The sequence below is a fragment of the Carettochelys insculpta genome, chromosome 13, assembly GCF_033958435.1.
Source record: "Carettochelys insculpta isolate YL-2023 chromosome 13, ASM3395843v1, whole genome shotgun sequence".
In the NCBI taxonomy this organism is placed as follows: Eukaryota; Metazoa; Chordata; order Testudines; family Carettochelyidae; genus Carettochelys; species Carettochelys insculpta.
Genome location: NC_134149.1, coordinates 28,468,155 through 28,479,524, shown reverse-complemented (window position 1 = coordinate 28,479,524; position 11,370 = coordinate 28,468,155). Strand labels below are relative to the sequence as shown.

The window sequence follows — 11,370 nt, the reverse complement described above, 5'->3', positions numbered from 1 at the left end:
CGGCTACACGCGTCGGGCGCTATTTCGAAGTTAACTTCGACGTTAGGCGGCGAGACGTCGAAGTCGCTAACCTCATGAGGGGATCGGAATAGCGCCCTACTTCGACGTTCAACGTCAAAGTAGGGAACGTGTAGACGATCTGCGTCCCGCAACGTCGAAATTGCCGGGTCCTCCATGGCGGCCATAAGCTGGGGGGTTGAGAGATGCTCTCTCTCCAGCCCCTGAGGGGCTCTATGGTCACCGTGGGCAGCAGCCCTTAGCCCAGGGCTTCTGGCTGCTGCTGCGGCAGCTGGGGATCCATGCTGCAGGCACAGGGTCTGCAACCAGTTGTCGGCTCTGCGGATCTTGTGTTGTTTAGTGCAACTGTGTCTGGGAGGGGCCCTTTAAGGGAGTGGCTTGCTGTTGAGTCCGCCCTGTGACCCTGTCTGCAGCTGTGCCTGGCACCCTTATTTCGATGTGTGCTACTTTGGCGTGTAGACGTACCCTCGCAGCACCTATTTCAATGTGGTGCCGCGCAACGTCGAAGTTGAACATCGACGTTGCCAGCCCTGGAGGACGTGTAGACGTTATTAATCGAAATAAGCTATTTCGATGTTGGCTTCACGTGTAGACGTAGCCATCCTGTCCTGTGCAGCTCTCTGTGACTCGCTCACATTCAGGTTTGTCCACTCTTTGATATTATCTTCCCATCTCTTCTTTTGCCTGCCTTTCCTTCTACCACCAGGTACTGTGCCTTGCAAGATGGTCCTTGAAAGGCCCCATGATCTGATGATGTGGCTGTACCATCTGAGCTTGCGCTTCTGCACCACAGTGAGCAGGTCGTCATGTGGGCCTATGACATGCCTGATCCTATGTTGTACTTCTTCATTCGTGACATGCTCAATATAAGAGATGCCCAAAAGCCTCCTATAGCATCTCATCTCCATGCTTTGGATCTTTTCTGCAGTTCTGCTGTAAGGGTCCACGTTTCGCAAGCATACAAGAACACTGAGATGACCAGTGAGCGCATCAATCTTACTTTCGATCTCAGACTGATGTTCTTGTTCCTCCAGATGGGTCTAAGTTGTGTAAGCACTGCTGTTGTTTGCGCTATTCTGGAGAGGACTTCTGGTCTGGACCTCTCAGCTGACACGATTGCACCTAAGTACTTGAAGCTGGACACACACTGAAGAGCTTTGTCCATTCACCATTATATCCCTACTGATGCCATTGGTGTTATTGGTCATCAGTTTTGTCTTTTCTGCATTTATCTCCATTCCACAGGCTTTTGAGGCGGTATCCAGCCATTCTACCAATCTGGCAAGTTCCTCTTCTCCTCCAGCTAATCCGTCTATATCGTCAGCGAAGCGAAGGTTGGTGATTATTCTGCCCCCTATGCTGACAGTTCCTTCATGGTCTTCCAAGGCATCAACCATGATGTGCTCCAGAAAGATGTTGAAAAGCGTGGGGGAGAGCAGACAACCCTGACGGACGCCCACTGTCGTTCTGAACCAGCTTCCAATGGTACCGTTGTGGAAAACTGCACTGGTGGCATTGTCATACAGGTGTTCAACAACTCGGACAAGGTTGGGGCTGATGTTTTACTTTCTCATGGTGGCCCATAATGCTGCCTGCCAAACTCTGACAAAGGCCTTTCTGAAGTCCACAAAAACATGGTACAGGTGCTGTTGGTGCTGCAGATATTTCTCGCAGAGAATTCTCAGGTTGAATATTTGTTCGGTGGTACTCTGCCCTGCCCTAAAGCCGGCTTGTTCCTCAGCAATAATCATCTCGGCTTGGGGCTTCAACCTGTTCAATATTACTTTTAGTAAGACTTTACTTGGGTGGCTAATGAGGCTTATCGTACAATAGTTTCAGCACTGTTGGAGGTTGCCCTTTTTGGGAAGTGCGCTCACTAGCGACTGGGTCCATGACGTAGGCCATTTTCCCGTCTGCCAGATCTTATTGCATATGTTGGTAAGGGCACTGATCATGGCTTCTCTCCCTGCTTGTATCAATTCTGCTGGGATATGGTCCACCCCAGCTGACTTTCCTTTCTTCAGTGATCGCACTGCTGCCTCTACTTCTTCCTGAAGGATTGGGAGGCTGTCCTCTTCGGTAGCATATGGACATTTCAGTATTTCTCGGTCTCCATCAACCTTATCATTGTACAGCTCAGAACAGTATTCTGTCCACCTGCCAAGGATCTCTTTCTCTTCAGTGAGGCAGTTCCCTGCCTTGCTCTGGATTATGGAAACAATAGGTTGTCTAATGTTTGTCAGCTCTCGTACTGTCTGGTATACCTTCTTGCTGTTATTTTTGTTAAGGCTGTCTTCTGTTTCCTTGCACTGGTCTTCTACCCAATTCTGTTTTGCTGCCTTCATGCCTTTCCTGACTGTCTTGTTGATTTCTCTGTATTTCTCAGTCCCACCAGCTTCATCTTTCTTCTTTTTCAGTTCTCGCCGTTTGTCACAGAGGTCAAGCAGATCAGCAGTAACCCAAGGTTTCTTCTTTGGGTGGTGCTTACCAAGAATCTCAGTAGCTGTTTCTACTGCTTTATTAAAGATGTAGGCCATTATGTCCTCATCTGCTTCTTCAGCACCAAGGATGAGCAGTGGTGCGAGTCTCCCTGTTATACCATTGCTCCCATTAGTTCATTTGTATAGCAAAATTGTAATATGGAGCAATTTGCATAACAGGACACTGGCATGGCATATAGCTGTGGCGATGAGAGACCCTCTGGTACTCCAAAAAGTGGTGTTTTTTAGATGAGGAGGTGCCAGGAAGAAGTGGATCATGGAGCTGCACACAGGGCATTAGTGGGATAATGGTTTTAGTATGCCTGGAGAAATGGGGCTCCTGTGGCACAACTGACAAACCTGCAAGCAGACATCAGTCATCAGAAAGCAAAGACCTCTTAGGATGAGATCCATGGGCCCGTATAAAGCAGTACTGTTTAGTAAAGGGCCTAATAAATCTGAAGGATAATAGAAGGTGGCTGACAGAATGGGAGCAATGTGAAGATGTAGTACCTTAGAACTGCCACATGAAAGAAAAGATTCCAAGTGCTGGAGGCTGCCCACTAATAGTAAATGCAGCAATAATCTCATGGATTGGAGACTAGCCAGGGGTGGCAAAGCCTTGCAGCTGCCAGTAGGGATGTGACTAATGATCTATTTGCATTTGATTTGTACACAGTCATGTTCCAAATATCTGTGCTCTGTGAACAATAATTAACAGTCACACAGTTATTAAGATGATCCTTTCTTGCTAATATGTTATTAAATCTAAACATTATAAAAATTATAGTGTCACATTACAGGTTTGTAAGTACAGTGGCTGGGAATCCTGTGAAACCATGAACAGGTTGAATCTCCCTGATCCGGCATGTGCAGGACCTTAGCAGTCCCAGACCAGGGATTTGCTGGACCAGGGGTGGTCAATGTCCTCCTGGGCTCTCCTCTCAGCTGTCACCCAGGCCACTTCCTGGATCCCACCAGCTGCCTGGCCTCAGATGCAGCTCTCCAGTCGCCAGCTTCCCGTTCCCATCAGCTTCCCAGCCTCAGTTGCCCTCCCTAGCTGCCTGCTTTTCAGCCCTGGACACGTCTCCCCAGATGCCAGTTTTTCTGATGGCTTCTCAAACCCAGCCATGCCTTTCCAGCCCCAGCCACCAACTCCCCTGTTGTCAGCTTCCTGGCCCCAGCTGCCTGCTCCCTAGCTGCAACTCCCCAGCTGCTGGCTTCCAGCTCCCCTGCCACAGCCGTGTCTTTTCAGCTCTGGCCACCCACTCGCCTTGCCTGCCAGCTTCCCACCCCTGACCATGCACCCCTTGGTCCCAGCTGCTGCCTACTGGCTCCAGCTGCCACTCCCTGGCCCCAGCCCTGAGCCAAGGCTTTCCCATTCAAGCTGCTAATCCAGGGCTATGACTCTCTCACCACTTTTGGGCCTCCCTGACACCACTCAGGTTGCAGCTGCCCCAGCTGGGGCTCCCGTCCACCCCAACTGCCCCCTCACCTTAATCACAGGGATTCTCTGGTCCAGCAACATTCATGGTGTGAACAGACCAGAGAATCCTGGATTTCAGAGGAGCAACCAGTAGCATTTGGCAAGAGACCTCCATTTTGAAGCATATGAACTAGGAAAGGAGGCCCAGTATGGGCATTTTTTTCAACCTGTATTAGGATTTCAGTCTAAAGTCCACTGACATTAATGTAATTCCCATTGGCTTCAGCGGACTTTGAAACAGAAGTAAGAATACTTGTGCCAAAGCTAAACATAGAAATGGCAAAACCACTCTCTATTGTGATGGTGTAATTTAAGGGTATGTTACATTTGCCATGTTGAAGTAAGTGCAGGTCAGGCCTTCAGAAACATTAAGACCAACATTACAATCATTTTATTGCCAAGGAAACCTCTCATGTTCAGAATGAAACATGATGGATGACTGCTAACACTCAGAAGGAGGTGTAGATCATGAAAGGACATAGTGCTACATAATATGCTTGGTGAGATATTTTAACTTCATGCAGATCTTTGGAAGACAAGGAATTTATTATACTGCTGAGTATTCTTAAATCACATTATCAAATCTCATCTGAGTTTCTGTTCAAATTCCTGAACAAATATGCTTACTACTTTTCATGCTGGGGGGTGAGGGAACTATGTTCCTTACCGGTGCCACAGAGCACAATAAGGTTCTTTATTTGTTTTCCTCTCCTACATTAACAGAGAGGAAGCCGTGTTAGTCTGTATTCTAACAAAACAAAACAGCAGTCATGTAGCTCTTTAAAGAGTAACAAAGGCTACGTCTACATGTGCACGCTACATCGAAATAGCTTATTTTGATGTAGCGACATTGAAATAAACTATTTCGATGAATAGAGTCTACACGTCCTCCAGGGCTGGCAACGTCGACGTTGAACGTCAACGTTGGGCAGCACCACATCGAAATAGGCGCTGCAAGGGAACGTCTACACACCAAAGTAGCACACATCGAAATAAGGGTGCCAGGAACAGCTGCAGACAGGGTCACAGGGCAGACTCAACAGCAAGCCGCTCCCTTAAAGGGCCCCTCCCAGACACACTTGCACTAAACAGCACAAGATCCACAGAGCCGACAACTGGGAACAGACCCTGTGCATGCAGCATGGATCCCCAGCCGCAGCAGCAGCAGCAGCCAGAAGCCCTGGGCTAAGGGCTGCTGCACACGGTGACCATAGAGCCCCACAGGGGCTGGAGAGAGCGTCTCTCAACCCCTCAGCTGATGGCCACCATGGAGGACCCCGCTATTTCGATGTTGCAGGACGCGGATCGTCTACACGTTCCCTACTTCGACGTTGAACGTCGAAGTAGGGCGCTATTCCCATCCCCTCATGGGGTTAGCGACTTCGACGTCTTGCCGCCTAACGTCGAAGTTAACTTCGAAATAGCGCCCAACACGTGTAGCCGTGACGGGCGCTATTTCGAAGTTGGTGCCGCTACTTCGAAGTAGCGTGCACATGTAGACGCGGCTAAAGTGATTTATTAGGCAATAAGCTTTCATGGGACAGACCCAATTCTTCTGTCCCATGAAAGCTCATCACCTAATAATTTATTTTGTTAGTCTTTAAAGTGCTACCTAACTGCTTTTTTGTTTTGACAGAACACAGACTAACACAGCAACCTCTGTTACTATTTGATATCTGTTATCAGGAGCTGCTGGTCTGGTAACTTCTTGTTATTTTATTCCCCAGCATTAGCAATTTCTATACTAACACAAATACAGAAAAGACTATGCCTGCCCATCAATCAGTAACTTCAAAATACTATCACAACTACTATGTTAAAATGTCTCCTATAAACAAACCAGTTTGGAATGTGAACTGTGCAGCAGAGCAACTAAATGCCATAAGTCTGATTCCTTCCCAATGACTTTTGCTGGAACTAGGTCAGAAATCATCTGAAAATTCACCAGAAAAAACATAACGTAGGCTAGGATGCATCTCTGTAGTAACAGCATGGAGGGCTTTGAAATGTCACAAAAGTTTTAAAACTATACATAAATCTTACGAAAGCAGGAACAATTGAATTGCATCTCATGTTTCAGCCATGCTGAATCAGAACACTGGGAGTCAGCTGTTTGTGTATCAGATCTATGCTCTATTTTTTCAGCTTGGATGGCAGCTTCTCTAATCCCAAAGCAGCTGTTCAAACTATTGTTAAACACATACTGCTACAGAATGCCAACTATTTTATGTCAAAATAAAACTTCAAAATAAAGAAATATTAATAAGTAAACAAAGGGCTATTGACTCACTCATCAAGAACCACGTTTTAAGAAGGTAAGACTACGGTGATGATCCCACTAAAGATATGAAGGATCTGTACTGAATAGCTATCATCTCATCTGACAGAAAAATAGCTTTATATTTTTATAGGGTTGTCAAAATGTATTAGGTTTTGGCATTTTTGGTACGGCACAGGCATTTTCTAAAGTGTTGCCAAGACATGCTTCACATGAGAACTTATTTGCTGTCTTTGTGGATTTCCAAGTCTGTGCACCCTTCTTCCTCAGCAGGATATAAGCAATTTTTAAAAAAATGTGATTTACCAATAATGTCTGTTTTCTTTGTCACCGTGCATAAACTACCTTTTTACTTGGATGTACATAAGAATGGCCAGACTGAGTCAGACCAAAGGTCCATCTAGCCCAGTATCTTGTCTTCTAACAGTGGCCAATGCCAGATGCTCCAGAGGGAGTGAACAGAAGAGGTAGTCGTCGAGGGTGTGTCTACACTAGGAACTAACTTTGATGTTAAGCACCACATTGAAGTAGCCAGCAGAGAGTATACATGCATTTTCCCTTACTTCAAAGTTAACTTTGAAGTCCTTACTCCATTCCCAGGAATGGAGTAGCATCCTACTTTGAAGTTTAACTTCGAAGTAGGGTGTGTGTAGACAATCTACTTCGAAGTTGCTTACTTGAAAATTACTTTTGTAGTGTAGACACAGCCTGAGTTATCCATTTCCTGTCACCCATTTCCAGCTTCTGACAAACAGAGGACAGGGATACCATTCCAACTCATCCTGGCTAATAGCCACTGAAGTACCTAACCTCCATTAATTTATATAATTCTTTTTTGAACTCTGTTAAGGTCTCTGTCTTCATAACATCCTCTGGCAAGGAGTTCCCCAGGACTACTGTGCACTGAATGAAAAACAACAACTTTCTTTTGTTAACTTTAAACCTGCTGCCCATTAATTTCATTTGGTGATCCCTAGTTCTTATGTTATGGAACAAGTAAATAAAATTTCCTTATTCACTTTTCCTTACCGGTCATGCTTTTATAGACCTCTATCATATCCCCTCTTGGTATCCTCTCTTCTAATGTGAAAAGTCCAAGTTTTTTAAATCTTTCTTCATATGTCAGTGACTAAAGTTAACCTAAATCAACCTGAACTGGATTAAGTTATGTGGACCCCGGGGCCTCACTGACTTCAGGGATTGGTCCACATTTATCTGACTGATCTTCAGAACTACTGAGAACTAGCAGGTTCAGGTCCTGTTTACTTCAATGGAAGGAATAAGTGCTCAGCACCTCTGATGATCAGATTATTTATTTAGGTACTTATCATTAGACTTCCAAATTTGAACATTTTGAGTTAAAGATTGAACAGTCATAGCAAACAGTATCTCACTAAAAACATATATTGATATTACTTACAGGTCTATTTACGGTTGCTATACATGATTAGAAAACACTTAACATGCGCATTGTTGTATATCTTAGTTTAAGAAAACTTTGAATCATGAACAACAGACTTTTAAAAACAAATAATGCTTATTTCCAAATGGCTGCTCTATTCATGCTATCAAATGATCAGATACTTTCTTCAAAGCACTATTTATGTCTAGCAACTGTTTGGTAACCAGTCAAACAAAAATAAGCACAACAAGGTGGGTGAGGTAATATCTTTTATTGGATCAACTTCTGCTGGCAAGGAAGACAACATGTAAAGCTCAAAAACTTGTCTCACTCGCCAACAAAAGTTGGTTCAATAAAAGATATTACCTTTCCCACCTTACCTAATGCTTTGGGACCAACACGGTTACACCATGACATACAACAATACACATCACATCCCTACTAGTTTGCAACTGCTGTTACTTCTCAGCTAAGGCCCCTCTTTTTGGGATGAATAGACTAGAAAACCAAACACTCTTTTCCCACCTCTAATTTACACAATAATAAAGTAGAATAGGTGGGTCTCATGAATTTCAACGTTATGTGATAAGAGAGGAGTAAAATTTGTTCTTGGCCTTCCCCTTTCGTAACTACTTTCTTTTGTGGGCAGGAGGATTGTAATGTACTTCTACAATCACATTTCACCTGTACTCCTACCCAGGGTTGTGAGTTCAATCCCTGAAGGGGCCTTCTAGGGCAGGTTAGATTGCAAAAAAAAAAAACTTTGAGGGATGGTGATAGGTCCTGTTGTGAATGCAGGGGACTGGACTTGATGACCTCTTGAAGTCCCTCCCAGCTGTATGAGATGGGTATAAGGTGCTTAAAATACTTACAGTTCATCTCAGAGGTGCTTGAAATATTATATGTACTTCATAAAATGCTTACAGATGAACAGATATTCCTACTTGTGTGTAAAACATTGCTCAAAAAGGAACAATTTAACTTCCTTAAAATTTAAGTGTACGTGTGTATATATGTAAATACCATTTCTGGTCAAAATACTACAAATAAACAAACCGCAGTGCAGGCTCCTTTAACTCAAGCAGTTCTGACATTAGGCAAAAGCAGACTAAACAATTGCTTAAGGCTCAAGCAGGACAGGGGTCCCAGTTTAGCACTACTTCCCAAATTGCCATTCATCTCAGTTAATACAGGTGGTTTAATGTGTGTACTTGAGTCCTGTGCTGATGGATTATCTGACCTGTAGAAATAATATAATTAAGTGGCTGTCTGGGCTGCACTAATGGTGGAGTTTATATAACTTGAAATCAGCCAAAGTTATGGGCCTCCTGCGGAGAGATGATCAGGCTTGTCCTCTCTGCCCTATGTTTAGGAGGTAGTGAGGCAGTGGCCCTGCATATGGCTCCCAGTGGGCAGGAACCGCCTCTGACCTTAAAGGCTTCTTCACAGTAAAGGCTTCTTCACAGTTGAAAGCAGCCGCTCCCCGGGCTGCGAACAGGGGTTTCACTGACCCGCTCGGTCAGTCTGCAGCTACCGCCGGCTTTGCCAGGCCGCGGCGGAGACGGCCCAGTGACGACAGCCAGCCACGGGGACCAGAACCTGCATCGCGGGGCAGCCAGCGGGCAGGGGGCGCTGTGGGCCGAGGGTTACACGGCAGGCCTCAGCACGGCCCCCAGTGCGGGGGGAAGGGAGCGAGTCACAGGACGCAGACCCGGAAGCCGCCTAGGGCTGCGGCACCACGGAGTTTCCGGAAGCTGCGTGCCAGAGCGTCGTCCAGTTGTCCAAGCACGTCCCCGCAGTCCGTCCAGCCTTCCTTCCGCTTGGGGGTTTCCCTTGCCTGGGCGGCCGCCCCCGAGTGGCAGGCGGCGGCGCTGCACCCTGCTCGGCGGCTGCCTCGGGCCGGGATATCTATGGGGCGAAACGCGATGCAATGAACCCGAGAGCGAGCGAGACAGCGACGAGCGCGGCGGACACGTACCGGGGCCGCTCCATGGGGGCTCGGCCGCAGTAGGAGCGGCTCCCTCCGGGTACGATCCGCCCCCACCCCCCTCGGGCCTCCGGAGGAGGATGGCGACAGCGGCCGCCCCGACCCAGCTGGAAGCCGGTAGGTATCGCTGGCGGGGGAGGCGGGCGGCGCTCCCCGCCTGGTGTCCCCCTTGTAACCGCTTCCCCTTGCCCTCCGCAGAACTCTACTACCTGATCGCCCGGTTCCTGCAGTCCGGACCCTGCAAGAAATCTGCCCAGGTGAGCGGCCAGCGCGGGGCTCCGGCCGGGCCGGCCCCACCGCCGGGGCCAGCGGGGGACGGCGCTGGGCGGCTGAGCCGCCGCTCGCTCGGTGGGTGCCAGACTCACGTCCTTTGTGTCTCCCCCCAGGTGCTGGTGGAGGAGCTGGAGGCGCACCAGGTAGGAGCTGCAGGCTGGGGTGCCCCGGGGGGGATGTCGCCCGGCACCGAAGCGGGAACCCCGCCGGATCTCGGAGAGCCTTCGGGCAGGAGCGCGGAGCGTTAGGGGGTGCCCCGCGACTGGCGGCGCTCCAGCTACTACCCGCGCGGGGGGGCGAGCAGGGCCCGAGAGTGGGTTACGGGTCATCCCTTCGCGGCCCCCGCCTGGGACCGGGCCGCGGAGCAGCCGGGGCGCGGCAGGGGCTGGCTGGGAAGGGGCTGGGGGAGGTGCGGCAGTGGCCGTGCCTGCGCTGACTGTCCCCTCCCCTGCCGCAGCTGATCCCCCGCCGCCTGGACTGGCAGGGCAAGGAGCACCGCAGGAGCTTCGAGGATCTGGTGAGTGAAGTTTCGCTCCAACTTCCCCGCAAGTTCCCCCGCCCGTCCGCCCGCCGCTCCCCACCGTGGGGCGAGCGCTGAGGTCGGGGGGGTGGGGATCGGGGGGGCGCCCGCCTAGCTGGTCACGGGCGGGGGGCGGGGAGGGTTACTGCCCCGGACGCGTGTGTGCGGGAGGCTGCCAGCGAGGTGCTTGTTGTGGAGGGTTATCTGAGGGCACGAGAAGAAGCTGAGGGGAGGGGGCTTGGCGAATGGCACGGCGCTTAACAAGCTGTATTTCCGTGTTTGGTAATGGAAGCTGCCTTCTGATTGGCTGCAGCGCCGAAATACGGGAACTGAGGACAGGGCCGGTGTTCCTGCGTGGGGGGTGGGGAGACTCCGTGGCCCTGGCACAGGGGGAGGCTGGGGGTGGAGGGGCAGCCACGGGGGCAGTTGGAGACCAGGGGTTACATTCTGCTGCTTAGTAATAATCCTGAGAGCCCCTTGCCAGTTATGGTGACAATACCAGCAGCCTTCCTTTGGCCTTCTGGGGTTTCAAAGCACTGAGCGCTGTCACCTTTAGAAGGCTTCTCCTCTTAGCAAACCTACCACCCACGGTAATACTTCCACCTTTTCAAACAATTTAAATACCCCCCCACCGCAAGTGTTTGAAATCCAGCCCTGTCAGCCAACACTAATAACTAGTAAGTGAAACCATCAGTAAACAAAATGATGCTCTCTGCCTTGATTGCTCTTGTCCAAGATACAAGGAAATGCCAAATGTAAACAAAGTATAGAGACAAGAGAATAGATTTTTTTGAACTGAAAGAACTTCCCAGAAATCCAATGTTACTGGTGAGATAAAGGGAGTTTACAATAGAAGGTGCTTGCAATAGCTTTTTGACATCCAAAGAATGTCCCCTGTGAGGTAAGAGAGAGGCACCCCCAGTTTA

At 48.8% G+C, this 11,370-nt stretch overlaps 1 protein-coding gene and 1 long non-coding RNA gene across 3 annotated transcripts in view; one reads left to right on the top strand and one right to left on the bottom strand.

Annotated features, from left to right (window-relative positions):
• Positions 1 to 7,557: 7,557 nt before the first annotated feature.
• On the bottom strand, positions 7,558 to 10,001 carry LOC142020396 (uncharacterized). The gene is made up of 2 exons (XR_012647382.1): positions 9,861 to 10,001; positions 7,558 to 9,572 (listed from the first exon to the last, which is right to left on the bottom strand). It is a non-coding gene; the product is annotated as an uncharacterized LOC142020396 (long non-coding RNA).
• The window catches only part of BRWD3 (bromodomain and WD repeat domain containing 3), a 112,823-nt gene continuing 111,038 nt past the window's right edge, over positions 9,586 to 11,370 (top strand). The window contains exons 1-4 of one of the 2 annotated variants that reach the window (XM_075008158.1): positions 9,586 to 9,768; positions 9,850 to 9,908; positions 10,038 to 10,067; positions 10,382 to 10,441. In XM_075008158.1, coding sequence (XP_074864259.1) covers positions 9,732 to 9,768; positions 9,850 to 9,908; positions 10,038 to 10,067; positions 10,382 to 10,441 — 186 coding nt within the window. In that variant the 5' untranslated portion in view covers positions 9,586 to 9,731. Of the gene's footprint in view, positions 9,769 to 9,849; positions 10,068 to 10,381; positions 10,442 to 11,370 lie in introns of both variants that reach the window. The other variant, XM_075008157.1, reaches the window with a different exon arrangement.